Source organism: Podarcis filfolensis (genome assembly GCF_964270895.1).
Source record: "Podarcis filfolensis genome assembly, chromosome: 5".
NCBI classification, from domain to species: domain Eukaryota; kingdom Metazoa; phylum Chordata; class Lepidosauria; order Squamata; family Lacertidae; genus Podarcis; species Podarcis filfolensis.
In genome coordinates, this window is record NC_139608.1 from 55,146,829 (window position 1) to 55,164,119 (window position 17,291).

At 42.8% G+C, this 17,291-nt stretch overlaps 1 protein-coding gene and 2 long non-coding RNA genes across 3 annotated transcripts in view; 1 reads left to right on the forward strand and 2 right to left on the reverse strand.

Annotated features, from left to right (window-relative positions):
* Window positions 1–8,242, reverse strand: part of LOC310763275 (uncharacterized protein) — a gene marked incomplete at its 3' end in the record, with an annotated part of 65,187 nt that extends 56,945 nt beyond the window's left edge. The window contains exons 1-2 of the mRNA XM_083615164.1: window positions 8,162–8,242; window positions 7,095–7,148 (exon numbers count right to left, since the gene is read on the reverse strand). Of these exons, the coding sequence (XP_083471290.1) occupies window positions 7,095–7,148; window positions 8,162–8,188 (81 nt within the window). The 5' untranslated portion in view covers window positions 8,189–8,242. The remainder of the gene's footprint in view (window positions 1–7,094; window positions 7,149–8,161) is intronic.
* Window positions 8,243–9,954: 1,712 nt separating this feature from the next.
* On the reverse strand, window positions 9,955–17,011 carry LOC310764012. Its single transcript, XR_014548971.1, has 2 exons — window positions 16,507–17,011; window positions 9,955–10,413 (listed from the first exon to the last, which is right to left on the reverse strand). It is a non-coding gene; the product is annotated as an uncharacterized lncRNA (long non-coding RNA).
* On the forward strand, window positions 11,954–15,322 carry LOC310764005. Its single transcript, XR_014548963.1, has 2 exons — window positions 11,954–14,179; window positions 14,894–15,322. It is a non-coding gene; the product is annotated as an uncharacterized lncRNA (long non-coding RNA).
* Window positions 17,012–17,291: the final 280 nt, after the last annotated feature.

Genomic DNA, 17,291 nt, shown 5'->3' on the forward strand with positions numbered 1-17,291 from the left:
TCTTGGCTGGGGAGGGCGGGGTATAAATAAAAAATTATTATTATTATTATTATTATTATTATTATTATTATTATTATTATGAGTCATGTTTTCTTTCTATATGAGCATACCTGCATGGATTTGTGCGTACTGCCTGTCACCAATAATACAACACCACAAAATACATTGAGAATCATTTTGGGTGGCATGTTTTAGGTGCCCAGTAACACATACTGATGCTCATGGATATCCAAGCCAATGCATATCATGGCATAATGTAACACAAAGAAGAGAACAGCAGCTTATGCGTGATAAGTGCTGTTCTATTCATGGATGGGATAAGAGCTGCAGGCCAGGCTTGAAAATTCCTCTCCATCAGCAAGAGATTGAAAAACTAAGGGCTGGGGAAAGATACGGAGAGAGGTTGAGAAAGAGCAGTTCACTCTTACTTATGAAATTTGCCTGTCATCGAACCCTTCAGGCTATTGCAAAAAAGAAACAGGAACCTCACAAAGGACCAACCTCAGGACTTCCCCCCAGATGCGTTCAAAGAAACAATGGCAACTTCCTCCACAGTTGTATAATCCTTGCTGCATCTCTTATCAACCGCAAACAAGAAGTCACACTGTTGTCAGTCTTCAAGTGTGCTAAGACTACCCATTTGGCCACCACCACTGAGCTAGTGGCATGTTAGGATGGGTAAAAACCTGTCCCTGCCACACGCATTTGGATCCCATATTAAGTACATAGGTGATTCAATGAAGTACTTGGTATTCCCATATTCTCAAGAGCTGAAGTCAACTATACCACATGGGCAAAATAAAGCCATGTTCAATAAATCCTTCAAAATAAAGTGAAAGGACTAAGTAGTCTAAATGAGAGGCACAGATAGGATAACTATTTTCCCCCTCTAGACAACCAAAACATTAAGTATCCCTTTAATACAATGCATGGAAAACTTATTATTTCTAGATCCAGCTTCCTATGCATAGTTTGGTTGGGCCCTGTATAATTATATGAGTGGAAACACGCTGTTAATAACACCAAAGGATATATTATAAGGAGGTTAGGATAATATGCGTAATCACTGTGGGTTGCACCTTGTTAGATTCTGGAGAAGGAAAATGTTGCATTCTCTTTTTTTAATAATAAAAAAGCAAGGACACAGTCTTGTAATAATAATGCAAAAGGAAGGTGAAAAATGAGGTAAGGCAGCTTTGGTTATGCATAACAAAGACCTTCATTTTCACAGCCATTATGAAAACAAGCTTTTCAAAGGTACTCAGGTGCCATACAGCAAGTCTCAATCGTATGTGCTTACTCTGTTATTAAATTTAGCCTCGGGGTCTCTGGTTATAAATGAGAGATCTTTATGGCTTCAGTTTGATGTATTTAGCACTAGAGTCACTGTAGTAGAAACCAAGCTGAAATGACAGTTTCCCTATAGAAACCCAGTAGCAGGACTGTGCCTGTTTTTGAGAGGTTGCGACAATATTTGGGGAGGGGGAATCAACAGACACTGTGGAGATTCATTGGCAGGAAGATTGTCCTGTCAGTTCCTAAACAGCTGCCAGGGCAATCCGGATAATTTTTTACTAGAATTCCCATTTTCCCTGACTATTGGCCTTGGTAGCTGGGGTTGATGGGAGTTGTAGTCTAAAGAAGACAATACAGCCGAGATGGAGCAAATGCTTGTCCTAAAAATGCTGTACTGGTTACTCCAGCGCACACAAATTATATGGCTGAAACAATGCTATTTTTCTAGGAAAAGAGGAGCTGAAACTCACCATGAACACCTCCTTTGTTCTCTTATAATGGCAATGGCGCCCAGCTGGTTCCACCCACCAGAGGTGCCAGAATTGAGTTCTGGTGAGTTCCAGCTGGAAAAAAAGCCCTGGTAGCAAAAGGCTCAGGCTACCATTTGGCAAGCAAGGGAGAAGAACTTAGCACCCAAAAGCTTTGTATTCACATGCCAAAAGAAGTTCGTGGAGAAGTCTCAGTAATACAGCAGAACCTCGATTTTCGAGCATCCCAGAAGCCAACCGATTCGGAACCTGAGCACCGAAAACCCAGATGTGAATGCTTCTGTTTTCAAATGCGCCTCGGACGTTGAATGGCTGACCGTCAATTGCACCTGAGTTGTCGAATGTTTCGGATTTCGAACGGTCTTCCAGAACGGATTACGTTCGACAATCAAGGTTCCACTGTATCAGATGCCCTAAATGAAAAGGCTGAGAGTGCATGCTTGAACCTTAAAGCTAGGTGGAAGGTCAATCTTGGGATTGCAGTTTCAGAAAATCAACCAAATGTGCTTTAAAGCTCCATACTGATCAAAATGATCTCAGTCTGGGTTAAAGGGGCTGCACTTAAATCACTCCACAAATTGCACTACAGTTGCCTAGAATTAAAACAACTTGCTTTGTCTAGCCCAGGCATAGGCAAACTCGGCCCTCCAGATGTTTTGGGACTACAACTCCCATCATCCCTGACCACTGGTCCTGTTAGTGAGGGATGATGTGAGTTGTAGTCCCAAAACATATGGAGGGCCGAGTTTGCCTATGCCTGGTCTAGCCTGTTGGAGAAGGTGTAAAGAAAAGGGTGCTCAACAAAATTGTCTTTTGGCCTAAGCAGGTCATTCAGTGCACCCCTGTAGTGTTGAAGATAATATCACAGGTTGTTGGGGATATGTTGTTTCAGCAGCCCATGGTGGCATCTCCTCTAAATTCCGTGAAAGATCAATGTGGCAGCACCAGTTCATACCAGGAGATACCTAGCAAGGATATAATGGGGAACCTCTCTGTTTATGAACAACAGTGAGACATCATTTGTTTAGTCTCTTGCAATTCCACCCCATCTCTGTCTGGCCCACTTGTATATAATGAGACGCACCACTCCAACTCAACAGGCATGCTCAAACTGGGTTTCCACAAGTCCAAACATTAACACTGCATGCCACTGAGAATGTTCCCTACTGCAGCCAAGTAGGAAGCATGCCAGGTTTCATTGCAAGGGTGCATATTCACCTGTCATCAATTACAGGGTTTGCACAAAATCCATTGGTGGGTGAGTGGGATGGTGCGGAGAGGTAAATGTGAGTGCCATTTTGGTACATAAAGTGTTTAAATTCTTCTGAAGCTAACTGTGGGTCATTGTCATTGATGACTTTGCAAATATCATATGAAGGGGACTCTTGACAAATTCAGATATATAGCAGAGTCTTTGTTTAATTTATTTTTCACAGCACATTAGCAGCTCTCTTGCGGCACACTGCTGTGCTCCTGCAGCACACAATTTGGGAATTTTCTGACCTAGGTAGTAGGCTGCTTTTAGTATCCTGCCAAAAATAAGTCTGAATTTTTGAACAGATGTGGCATTGCCAGGAACAGCTGAGTGGGTAGAGGGGCTTTTTATTTTCCTATATGAAAGAGTCAAGGGTCACAACAATTATCAAAGCATTGTATTGTATCTGTAAAATAAATAGATTTCAATGCCATGTGTGGTAACAGGTTTTTTTCCATCAATACATAACAGGCTCTAGAAAAGGAACGGGGGGGGGGGGGAACCTTTGCTAAAACACAAAAGGATACATTCTATTGCATTTTGCCAGGACACAAAAGAAATACAAAAAGCAAAACACTTGTCAATATTTAGAAAGTTTCAAGGTTATGTTTTCTTCCTGCAGCTTTGTTTTTCCTAAGATAACTGATGTGAATACAAGCAGTCAAGACAACTAAGGAAGAATTTAAAAAAACAACAAACTGGATTGTGGGAAAGTACAAGACGGGATGGAAATGTCAAGATGCACTGTTTATTCAAACCAATGGTGACCTTCACTTCAAGGCTATTTCTTGGAGCTTCAAAGAAAAACACCATTGGAGGATTGCAATACCTGCCAATTTTTTAAAAAATCCAAGATTTTGGGTTCTACCCTGGGACTTTGAAGTCTCCACCTCTACCAGGACCTTCTAGCATGAAGCAGAAGTAAAGCCAAGAAAAGCATCCTATATTTAATTAACATTTTTTTTCTGGACCATTAACTGTGTGCTAAAAGTGGCCATTTCCTCACATTCCAGTCAATGCAGTGACAGGGGCTGAGATTGCAACCACTGGCACTGCCCCCATACATTCAGCATAAAATGAGAATGGGCTGCATGAACAATCAACTACCTGAATAAGTGCAAGGTTTGTACTCATGAGACGAAACCTTGATATAAGATAGTGCCAACATGAAATCTGCCCCTCTCCACCACCGCTTACAGCTTCCCAAAAGGTTTTACTACGCCACATCTTGTAAAGCAGGGTGCTTTGAGGGTGGTATAGCAAATGTCTAAGAAATTGTAAGAAACTTCTTGTTGAACCATCTTCAGCAAACAGAAAGCTTTTTTGCAACCCTAATCATGGCGCCTTGATGATTTCGGGGGAGGGAGTCGCTGCATGGGTGGGGAGAGTTGCCTGTGACTATTCCTCTGGTTTGCAAATGTGCCCTCAGGTCCAAAAAGGTTGGCAACCCCTGCTTAGTATTGTGTCCACTCACTGCGATCTATGAGGCTTTTCATGTGACACCATTCCTTCTCTGCAGGGATGTGAGAATCCATCATCCTCCCTTATACAATGCATTTTTGTACACCCATGTGTGTGTTCATTACATAACTGTGTTGCAAAATCTGAAGCAGCGCAGTTTTTGCAGAATGTTTGTTTTGTTGCATATTGTTTTGGAAAGTGTGAAATAATGCAAGCTGAATCAAATTTCTCACCCAAACCTATTTCTCTACCACATTTTCTGTGTTCTCAGACAGCCTCCTCACACCGACTTGAAGAAAGCAGCAAGGCTCTCTGCATAAGTTCTTTCCTTTCCTTCCATCCACATTTCCTGGGGACTAGGCCAAAAGAATGCCTGTGGGATATACAGTCCTGCATGGAGAGTCTAGTCACTCACTACAAGACGATGTGACAAGGATTTCCCAGCCCCCAGGAAACACAGCAAGGAAGGAAGAATGGATATCCTTGCCACTTGCTCTCAGGAAACACAACACTTCGTTTAAACTGAAAAGGGGCAAAAGAACCCCTTATGGTATGCCACCCGCAGTCCCCCGAATCAACACGCAAACATCTTTAATGTTTAGGCCATGTGGGGTACAAATCCGTAAGAAGTTGAAATGTACTGACCCTAGGCCTTCAGCTACAAGTCCTCTAGGTAGAAGTAGGGAAAATGGGGAGAAGGGAGATCCAGTTTCTCCAAATGGAGTTCATAAGTAAACAAACTTCAGAAATAGAGCTTTTTACCTGCTGATAATCCATCTGCAACACCTGGGTGCATACCTATTGTTTTAATCAGGCTTTGCAGAGATTAGAGTTGAAAGCATAGTTTTCAAAAGTGTGTTACACTCCTCTTGCCCTCTTTTCATCTTATCTCTTTTCCATCTCCATCAGTTTATCTTGCTAACCAATTTCTCTTCCCCCACCTTTTCCCCTGCTTTTATTTTAATTAAATTCTTCCTAAGACTTGTAGCTTAACCAAGATTTATATTAAGGAGACAGCCTGCTCAACAGGCAGGTTTCTTCGCCCTTAGCTTTCAGAGTCACATTTATCATTCAATTTTTGACCATCTGTGCATGTTCTTTTTCTACTGTGGGTTTTGTTTTGTTTTTGTTTTTTACTTAAAATAACAGAGAGGCAAAGGGCAAAAACAACAAAAGCACAAGAAATTAAACTTAAGGCTTGTGAAACAGATTGGGAAAGGCACAGTACAGTAGGGCATGAATTCACCTACATAAACAAGCTTTAGCCGTAGCTTCTCCTAAGGAAAGCACCAAATTAAATGCCCTTTTCAGAGTTAGCACATATGGGTCAGGGGAGTAGGGATCACTGCCCAGTAATACATAGGTTCAGTTGAATGTTTGAATATACATTGGTCCGTGGCAGGCCCTACTACCATCTTCTCACCTCTACACACACTGTGTGCTTTTTCTTTGGAAGTGTGGTACAATCTGGAAAAGACATACAGTAATTGCATGCAGCTCTCTAAGAGAATTTAGCACAAAGCCGACATCCTCATGGATCCTTGGAGAAGCTTAAGCTGTTCCAAGTTTGTACATGCAAATGTACCAACAAAAAATAGTTGGATTTATCAGGGGGCGCTACCAATTCACTTTGTATGAAGAAATTTTGTTAGTAGTTATTCCTGCTTTGTAGAGTTTCCGGTTAACTTGTTCTACAAGTTTAGGGTGGGTAGCACAATTTATACAGACTTTATTTCATGCCAACTTGTGAAATCCTTTGGGCTCACCAGGTGATCTTCAAAACTGAGTTGAGAATTGAACCCAAGTCTCATCACCAAACCCAGCCTTCTACTCAGTGCCGGATTTATGTATAAGCTAAACCAACTATAGCTTAGAGCCCCACTCTCTTGGGGGCCCAAAAAAATTTAAAGGAAAAAAACTGGATGTGCATTTCCAAAATATAAGATAAAAAACAAATAAAGTAAAACCTACATACAGCAACAGTGTATTGTGTTGTGTAGGCTCCTGTTTGTTATGTGCAACTCACTTTAGATACCTATTAGGTCCATAAATTACCATATGGCATATATTCAACACAAAAAACAGCGACAATTTGTTGTTGACAAAGGACAGCTGGACTTATAAAGGGCTACATTACCTTCAATAGCTTAGGGCCTCATCAAACCTAAATCCGGCCCTGTTTCTACTCCCTGCACGGTTACAACAAAGAAAATCATTTTTAATTTTTTTAAACATAAAAACTTTTAAAAGGTGAGCTATAAAAGCAAATTACTTGTTAGTAAACTAAAGGTTAGATGAGCTATTAGTAGGACAATTGTATCAAATTTGTGTTTGCTTTTCAGAATAACTTGAAGCATAATTGATATTAAGGACTGGGAGATGCTGCAGAAGCCATTATCTACCTATAGGATCAATATGAGATAAATATGGGAGATAATATTGTTTCAGTTTGCATTTTAATATGGCCCTAGCCTAGTTTGCATGTCCCAAACCAGTACACAAACTGAAATGCAGCTACTCTTCAAAATCTGCACTTTTCCAACCATCTAAACTCTTGTGAACACAATGCTGGATAGTAGGTGTAGAACACTCACCTTTTTTGTATCTATCCTTTCTCTACTGGAAAAGGAAAATCTGAGCCTCCGTATCTGGAAAAACATATGGTGACATTTTCCCATCACTGTAGCAAAGCATAGGCTCTTCTTAAAACCCTTCCCTTCAGAATCCTAAGATCCCACAGTGCTCTGTGTCTAGAACAGCTGAAGAGACAAGTTACCTCAGCATCATATGCTGCCTGGGGCGTAATATGTTACATCTGAAACACGGCTACGTGAAACCTGGATGGGCCTAACCTCAAGAAGATTCTGGGCCTCTTCTCTCGATTGTTGTTTTCTCTTTTTTTCTGTTATTGTTCAAATGGAAGTCTCTAGTCCTTTTACTTGCTGATTTATAAGAGGAAGTGTGCAGGCAGTATTCTACACAGTTGTTCAATAAGAAGCAAACTTGCTAATGTTTAGCCTGCCAGTTCTCTCCACTCTTGAATTCAGTTTAACTGGAAGGCGCTTGTATTAAACCTGTGTTTATATGTGTAGCTACGCCTTGGGGACTTGCTCAAACCTCAAGCAGACAACAACACACACACACACCACTCTTTGTTATTGTCCAGTAATGACATCACCTCTCCTAACGCGTTACACCTGCACACCTCAACAGTTACAGATTCCTGGCAAACTTACGATACTTCTGAGGAGAAAGTGTTGGGCTCCCAGAAGCACTGTAGATTTTCAAGAGCTGCGGGCTTTCCCCCTCTTGAACTGTGTTGTTTTCCTTTCTTGCTAACTTCCCTGAAAAGATGCATCTGGGAAGGTACAGGCCTCCAACCAGCACTTGGAGGCAACATATCTGCCCCATGCTTTGGTCTTCTTTTTGCACACTCTCTCTGGTGGTCAGCAGAATGCACGGCACTAAGAGTTGTCAAGCAGCAAAGCTAATGCTGCTTTTTGGTTCGACTCACAAGATAACAGAGAAATGGCTGAAGTAGAGGAATTGGTATGGCTGTTGTTTTTTAAATTCATGGAAAGAAACCAATCTGTAATGAAAAGAAAGCTGCGGTATTCAGTAAGTGTTAGATTAGCTCTTGTGTACTTCATTGCCATTTTACCTCTTGTGTGGCCTCTGCAGTTTTCATTTTTGACTTTATAGAGAAAATGCTCTATGCAAGCAAATTCCTCCCTTTGCGGCTGGTTCTGTCGCCATTTGAGCACAACACACAGAATAGGTTAAATCAAAGTTCTATACAATAGCAAGGCAATCAATAATAGTGTTTGAAAGCTTAAACTCTAAATTTTATTCAGCAGTACAGCCCTGGTGTTATCCAGTTTGTGAGATGAGAGAATGCCGTATAAATAACAGTATATAGCCCTGAAAAGTCCACAGTAAACACATAATACAATTTGCTTTCAGTGTTCTGCCACCATTCATAAATCACTCCGGCCAAACTCCCGCCGTTTATGGCAGGACTCATATCCCTAAAGTGAATTACGGTCTCATCTCCAGTATGCAACCAGCTATTGTCCCAAATATATCAGAGGTGAAAAGCAACATTGGAGGGATGCTGTGTATGCACATGTTTTCAGAAGACGTTCAGCAGATCACTAGGATAGAGACTTGAAGGAATATTGCTATGTGTTGGCAAGAGTCTTAATCTAATGAAGAGACAGTGAAATAATGTCTTAAATCTACAAGATGAGCAACAAGCGAGTTCTGCTTGTTTCACAGTTTTTAGCGTTCATTTTATCCTGGAGCATGGCTCAGGAAAACAGAAGAAAAATAGTTTGACTTCTGGTTAAACTAGAGAATATTCTTTTTTCAATTCACGTATCTATATCTATTGGGCAAGAACACAGCTTAAGAATGGTTTTGGGTTTTTAAAATACTTTTACCTTGTCTGGTCAAATTTACTTCATTTACTAAGGCCATGGCTACCAGTAAGGCGGGCACTGTATTATCGAATCTGGTGATTTTGGAAACAATCCAGGTTTCTTAGCGTTTGGACATATACAACTCCCTTGTGAGAGTTCTGCACCTATTCTACATATTCTGCCTTTAACCAATTTCCACACCTCTTCCCCTCTCCCGATTATAATTTGAGAACTCTTAACAGTTGTAAATGTGGTTCTCTTGTGCTAGGTACTGGCTTTACTGTACAGTGGTACCTCGGGTTACATACGCTTCAGGTTACATATGCTTCAGGTTACAGACTCCACTAACCCAGAAATAGTACCTCGGGTTAAGAACTTTGCTTCAGGATGAGAACAGAAATCGTGCTCCGGCGGCGCGGCAGCAGCAGGAGGCCCCATTAGCTAAAGTGGTCCTTCAGGTTAAGAACAGTTTCAGGTTAAGAACGGACCTCCGGAACGAATTAAGTACTTAACCCGAGGTACCACTGTATATTCAAGTCAAAGGTTTCACTACTATTTTTATGTCATACACAGAGAACTGGTGCAGCCCTGTAGCTAACTGTGATTTCCCCCCTTCTCCGTTGATGTCCATCCTAGTGCACAGCACATAAGGTGTTCAAACTATATGAGAAAGGGAATAGTTGGATCTGTAATGAAAAGGAAGGCGGTTTTATGTGGTGGGATTGTGTAACAGCACTAACATTTTGGAAGTTGGCAATGACTTTGCATAAATATTCCAAATAAATGTGCCACTTGAGATTGTCTCTTCTACCCAACTATTAAAGATGCAGGAATTCTGTCCTCTTTTACATCTGTTCACCTTAGCCAGCACAGCCATTTATTGAATTAGGTGATAATAGGGCTGCCATACATCTGGATTTCCCCAGACATTACTGGGATTTCAAAGGCGGGATTGACGTCCGGGGGGGGGGGGGGCTTTCCGGAAGGCAGCGCTTTGTCCTGCATCTTACGCAAGCCAATTAAAAAAAATATGTGTTTTTTCATTTTCAACAATTTCATTAGTTTCCTAAAAAAAAAAGTTCAACAACTTTCGGAGCGTCCTGGTTTTTACGTTTTGAAATATGGCAACCCTAGAATGTATGCACACTTTCCTGGGAAAAGGCCCTACTGAATTCAGCCTCAATCTGGGGTGCACCAAACCTTGCACCACCCCAGGACATCAGCCACTTCTTTCCATTGTTGGGAAGAAAACGTAGTAAGTGTGACATTGCTTGTATTCAAACCACATTTGCTGCAGCCAAGGCGCAGTATGATAACAAGTGGGGCCAGAAAGAGAGGTGCAGGCTATGGGTCCTTTGGAGAATGGGTAGCCTTGCTGCCAGTCAGTTTAGGCCAGCTGCTGTTTTTGAACAATTGCTCTTTCCAAATGAATAGCATCCTTTGAGTTTGTAAAATCCTCCACAGCTTATCTTTTCCTCCAGGGCATTCTTCTCTAAGAAAAGAAAGAACAAATGTCAGAACAGAGTTTTAATGGGAAGAACTCAGACAGGTAACTTGAAAAATAACCCACTGTGGTGTATTTAGTATTATATGAGTTTTCCAGCTACAGTTGTCCAAACCATCCTGTTTACTCCAATTTAACCCATCCCTGAGCCTTTCTGAAATAGGCTTTATCTTTACTGCCAACACTTTTGTAGGAGTAATGCGAGAGCCTGGCTTCTGACCCCTCCCATGTCATCTCTTCCTTGGTCAAGATTTAGACTGCCAATTCTTTGGAGCTGTTGACTTATGTTACTCGCTAAATCACCATGTTCAGTGATGGCACTACACAAATAAAAACAGTTAATACTATCCCATCCCCAACACAGCAGATGAGGCAGGAAGGGACAGCTTCTTGAATAATCTCCTCAGGTCAATTGTCATCCTGCTGTTCTTATTCAGTACTTTCTTTTTTTAAAAAAAAAGAAGTTTGGATGTGTGCTTCAGTACAGGTTTCACACAGTGAAATACCTTACAGCCTCATGCAGCTGCTTTAAAATATTTCTTTTTAAGTGTGGTTACAGATCTCCTGCGGTCCTTGTATTTTGTATTTTGCACTTTCCACCATATATTTAACCTATTTGTGGTCTCTGATGAGTTCTGATCATTGAGAACTTTGTTGGCCTGAGAGATTTTACTACCTGAAGCAGAGGCCCAATGGGACCTATCCCTTTGTATCACTGAGATCACAGCTGATTATACTTTGATAGATTTGTAGAGCTAGAAGGGACTCTGAGAGAATCTCAACTAAAGCATCCATGGCAGATGGCCACCCATCTCATTTTAAAAACATCCAGTGAAGGAGAGTCCACCACCTTCCGAGGGAGTCTGTTCCACTGTCAAACAACTCTTACCGTCAAAAAGGCCCACTGTCACCTGGTTTTTGCTGCTTCTCTATCTTAAGCCACTCAAAGAGTGTTGCTGTTCTTCTCTCAGTTTCAACTCTGGCGCACCTCACTCACAAGCCCTCCTCTAGGAAACACAGATCTCAGCTTCTGACACCAGTGTTGAACACCACCCGCAATCTCTGAGCAGTACATGATTCCAGGGAGGTTCCAGACATGATTACCCAGAGTCTGCATTTCATTTTGGGAATCAGGCACAGCAGAGACTGTGGTGTCTTTATGACAGATGGTTTACTTGCACATATATACAACCTGTGCCCACGATGGCCTTGCTTTTCCCGCAGCTGCAGCTTTGAGTTCAAGAAAACACAGAGATCAGCCATTGTGCTCTGACCCTCTCTCCAGCTTGCTGGCTGCTGTATTATTCCTGCCTTCATCTATCCCACCCCCAGAGTGCCACCTGAAGCAGGCATTTTCTTCACACTGCTGTATGACAGGGTTGACTCTAGGCAAGAAAGATCTGGATAACTACTGGCTTTTGGAGAGCAGCCACTGCTTCTTCACCCTAGTAAGCCTTGCTGCAACCTGAAATATTTTTGGCACTAGGCACAGCTGAACCTAATGTTAGTCCACATAACATTTCTACTACAAACTGTGAGCTTGAGCTCTCCCTCATACCAAGCAACGTTTTTCGCCTCTCTCCTGTCAACATTAGCATTGACGCAGAGAATATAAAATCCTAATAACCCCTTTTTTACTTCCCACTGACCTGTATCAAATTGTTCAGGGCCTTTCAAATCACCCCAGAAATCTATTTTTGCTTGCCAGCAGCTTGTCTCAGAAAAACTCCCCCACAGTTTTGCTCAGAAGATGGAACCCACTGGGCAGATGGAGCTGCAATATATTTCCCCTCCTTCTTTCTTGGAAGATTTTTATTTTGCATTAGTGTTACATTTGCAGATAATCTGTGTTGTGCATTATAGAACAGGATTGTTGTTTTTCCAAGATTGTATTTAGCATTTCTGCCAACCTAAGGAACATATGTAAAAAAAAAAACAACCAAGTACAGTGGTACCTTGATTTACGAACTAAATCAATTCTGGAAGCCTGTTCTTAAACTAAAGCCATTCTTAAACTGAGGCGCACTTTCCCTAATGAGGCCTCCCACCACCAGTGCTCTTCCACCATTCAGCTTCCATTCTTTGTTGTTGTTTAGTCATGTCCAACTCTTCATGACCCCATGGACCAGAGCACACCAGGGACTCCTGTCTTCCACTGCCTCCCGCAGTTTGGTCAGACTCATGTTTGTAGCTTCGAGAACACTGTCCAACCATCTTGTCCTCTGTCGTCCCCTTCTCCTTGTGCCCTCCATCTTTCCCAACATCAGGGTCTTTTCCAGGGAGTCTTCTCTTCTCATGAGGTGGCCAAAGTATTGGAGCCTCAGCTTCAGGAGCTGTCCTTCCAGTAAGCACTCAGGGCTGTCTAGGTTTGTCATCGCTTTTCACCCAAGAAGCAGGCGTCTTTTAATTTCGTGGCTGCCGTCACCATCTGCAGTGATCATGGAGTCCAAGAAAGTGAAATATTGAGGTAATGTTCGCTAGCCAGAACACTACTTCTGGTTTTGCGGAGTTCGTATACTGAATAGTTTGTAAACACAGCTGTTCTTAAACCGAGGGACCACTTTACTATTCCATTGCTTGTACAGTTATTGTTGGTCAGTTAATGTAAACATTAGAGAGACTAAAAATGACTATAAATAAAGAGCTGATAAGTACATCAATACTGAAACAATGAAAATGAAACATTGTTTTCTGTTATTATTTTCCCAGTTTGGGAGGAAATAATACTAGACAGTAAATATAGCTATTGATTAATTGCAGGCCATGGTGTTGAAAAATTATTTTTGAATGCATTTTGGAAAGATCTAGCAAAAGAAAATAACAGTACGAGAGAAGTTTGTTTTCCTGCTGATGGCCTATGACCATCCTCTCTACCTTGGATTTCAATTTATATGCTCATCTAGTGCAGTTAAAATGTGGAATTGCTTTTTCTACCCCTGCCTCCATGCAAATCCCTTAGCTTATATGCAAGCAAAGGAAAATGTTTAAATATTCTCAGATATATTTTGGGGAACAGATGTTTGAATTGCCTTCATGCAGCAATAATTGAAAGATTGTGGCTGGGGAATAGAGCAATATGGACTACTAAAGGACATCCATGTTGTCAGGATGTGCTTTCAATGTTAATTGTCTGTTTTAGAATTTGGTAATTTGCAAATAAGAAGCAATCGTAGGCTCTTAATATTCTGCAATAACAGTTTCAAACACTGCCTTGGGCACACAGTCATTCCAGGAATAACTTAGGGTAGTGTCTTATATGAGGGGGGAAATACTACTTATCTATGGGCCAGGGTGCAGAATTTAGGGCAACCTAATGTGGAAGACAGGCCACTACAGATGGGATATGAGCTTAAATCTCTTTCAGAGGCGCTGCTGCCTGTCCATTGCTGCAGCATGACAGGGCACTGACTGGAGGGAGGTGGATGGCTGTCAAAGCAGTGGTGGCAGCAGAGAAAGTACATCTGGTGGCTGCCACAAGCAGAGCTAGGCCTGCCCTAGTTTGGAGGGAGTGTTTGTGACAGAAAAGTTTGTTTTTGCTGAGCAGGTTGGTTCACCAAGTGTTTTCTTTTCCTTTTTCCCTGCCAGCAAACAGTTAACGAACGGCAGCTTGTGATTGGCCAGGGTTCCAGAAGGGGGAGTTGAAAAGGAGAGGATTTTAAGAGACAGTTGAGTAGGTTGGGAGAGAAAGGAGAGAGAGTCGGTTCTGGGTAGAAACATCCACTCTGGGGAATATATCAAAAGCTAGAGAAATACCGTATTTTTCGCCCCATAGGACGCACCGGCCCATAGGACGCACCAAGTTTTTTGGGGGGGAAATAAAGAAAAAAAAATTATTTCCCCCCCCCCCAGGCGCTTGTGGGGCCGGCAGCAGGGAGAAGAGCGCTTCTCCCCGCCGCCCGCCTGCAGACCAGGTCCGGGGACAGCGGGAAGACGCGCTGCACCTCCCAGCTGTCCCCGGAGCTTGCGGGGCAGGCTGCGGGGAGAAGCGCTCTTCTCCACGCCGCCCTCCTGCAGACCAGGTCCGGGGACAGCGGGAAGACGCGCTGCGCCTCCCCGCTGTCCCCGGAGCTTGCGGGGCTGGCGGCGGGGAGAAGCGCTCTTCTCCCCGCCGCCCACCTGCAGACCAGGTCCGGGGACAGCGGGAAGACGCGCTGCGCCTCCCTGCTGTCCCCAGAGCTTGAGGGGCTGGTGGCGGGGAGAAGCACACGTCTCCCTGCCGTCAGCCTCCAAACCACATCGGGAGACAGCAGGATGGCGGCGTTCCGCCTCCCCGCTGTCCCCCGACCTTGTGGGGCTGGCGCTGCGGCTCTCCTGAAGCCTGGAGAGCGAGAGGGGTCGGTGTGCACCGACCCCTCTCGCTCTCCAGGCTTCAGCGAAAGCCTGCATTCGCCCCACAGGACGCACACACATTTCCCCTTCATTTTTGGAGGGGAAAAAGTGCGTCCTATAGGGCGAAAAATATGGTAAGTCTCTGAGCTTAGTGTGAAGGACAGTGTGTGGTGTCCTGTATGAGTAATTAGGCCAGAAATTAACTGGGAGGCTGAGGCTGAGCCAGGAGAAGTAGAAGCTGGAAAGATACAGTCTACTTAGGTCTCATTCCAATCAGGAGGGAAGAGATTCTTCTACAAAAAGAGAAGACTCCCAAACCAGTTAAGAGGGTTGTGGAGACCCTTGGGTCTGTTACTTGGAGTACCTCAGGAGTAGGGTCGTCTAAGGGGTGTGGAACTGACAGGAAGTACCACCTTGTTTAAGAACCAAAGTATTAAGCAGCAACAGCTGTGCAACAATGGAGAAAGCACTGACGTGAAATAACATAATCTGAAGTATCCTATGTTTTATCCACTTGTGTCATAAACTTCCTTTGTTAAATAAAATCTTTATTGATTCTTTGATCAAATCCTGCCTGAGACTCCAAATTACAATGGTACTTCGGTTTAAGAACAGTACTGTTTATGAATGATTTGGTTTACGAACTCTGCAAAACCGAAAATAGTGTCTTGGTTTGCGAACTTCACCTCGGTCTAAGAACGTAATCTGAATGGTGGAAGGGCACCGGCGGCGGGAGGCCTCATTAGGGAAAGCTCACCTCAGTTTAAGAACGGTTTCAGTTTAAGAACGGACTTCCGGAACGGATTAATTTCATAAACCGAGGTACCACTGTATTACGTTTTCCTTCACACAAGTCCCCCACAAGATAATCTGAGGTAGTTTGTGGAAATTCATGGAATTGGTGTTCTGTGAGGTGGGTGCACTATATTGAAGTGAGAGTGGGCCCAACGGCGCCAGGGGGGAAGTGCCATTGCGCTGTTGCATGTTCACAGAGGAGACCATCATTACCCCCATGTCAAGGGCTCCAAAAGTTTGGCCCTGGACAGGGCCTGGTTGTGGAATTTACAGTTTGTGCATTGCAATGGCTAAAGAGCACAAAGCAAGTAGTAAGAATTTAGCTTGCATCATGTTTGTAAGCCAATCTTAGAATTTTAAGGTGCTGAATACCTATTTAAAACATGGGGACTTAGCTATTTTACGCTCTTCTGGATCAACTTTGACCAGCTGGAAAGCTCAGCCAGCAAGAGGGAAGACATTTCACATTTTCAAAAACAAGCCAGGACCTGAAATGTGTCCCATGGCAGATCAAAAAGGCATGTAGCTCATGTAGAGAAATAAATATTGCTTAAGGACAGAGAATTTTCAGTACTAGAATCCTATACATTTTTGATGGGTTCAAAGGAGGCTCATTTAAGAGTGAGTGAGCCTATTGCAGCTTGGAGGGAAATATTCTCTCTAGGGAAGGTCCTGGCAGCCTGGGCAATTGGGCCAGACTATGGGAATTTTTCCAGACAGGCGAGACACATATTTGTCCAAGGGAGCAAGCACCCTTTCTTCATAGTAATGTCCTTTTTACAGAATTAATGTCTCCACGTGGAGCTGAAGTGAAAGCTATAAATGCCTTGCATAAAGGTTTGTTAGTTTCTTTCCCTCTTCTTTCCCCCACCACCACAAAAACCAATCCAGCACTACACAAAAGAGAAAAGATGACAAACTAACAGCTGCCTTCTTATGGAAGCCACTTGAAATTACCTCAGGGCAGCAGCTTCACACATCAGGCTGTCCCATGACCACACTGCAAGAAGAAGAAAGGTGAGGCAATTTTATATGCAATTCTGGCAGCAACCATATCAACAAGTGGCAGCCCAGAGAAGTGACTAAGAAAAATGGAAATGGCAGGGAAACATTTCAAGCTGCTAATTTTCTGGCCAAAGGATGAAAAGAACTGGAGATGGAATCACAAGTTACACCCCTCAACTGCATAGCTGATCTCACCTACATTTGTAAGCACTGAGCAATTGTGGTCCTAGTGAAGGAAATTCTGAGGCTGCTTGCGTACAGTGGGAGTAAAAAATTTAATGCAAATCACAAGCTTCTGTGGGTGTGATCTGGGCTGGAGCTGGGAACAAAGTGTTAAAGCCCCTACCCCTATATCAGGAACCTGATCTCAATCTTGAGAAGGGGGCGGGGATCACGATTGCAGTTTCCTCTTTTTTGTCATTCGTGGAATTGAGCTTTTTCCAAAGCATGTAAGTAGAATTCCCTCCCTCCCTCTCACACTTAAACACACACAAAAACAAGCTGTGGGATACAAGAAAGATTCCCCAACAAAACAAGTGGTCATAAAGCACAACTTGCATGTGCAAAAAAAAAAGTCCTTTCAGAAAATTGTATTTGTAATGTGTGAGGTTCAAAATGTCTATGATTCCACATTACTCATGGCTATAAATTGTAAAGAGGATATTCTTGGAAAAGTCAATTCTGCAGACAGTCTGCCTAATAACCTTTTTCAGTTAATCTACATACAGTCATACAAA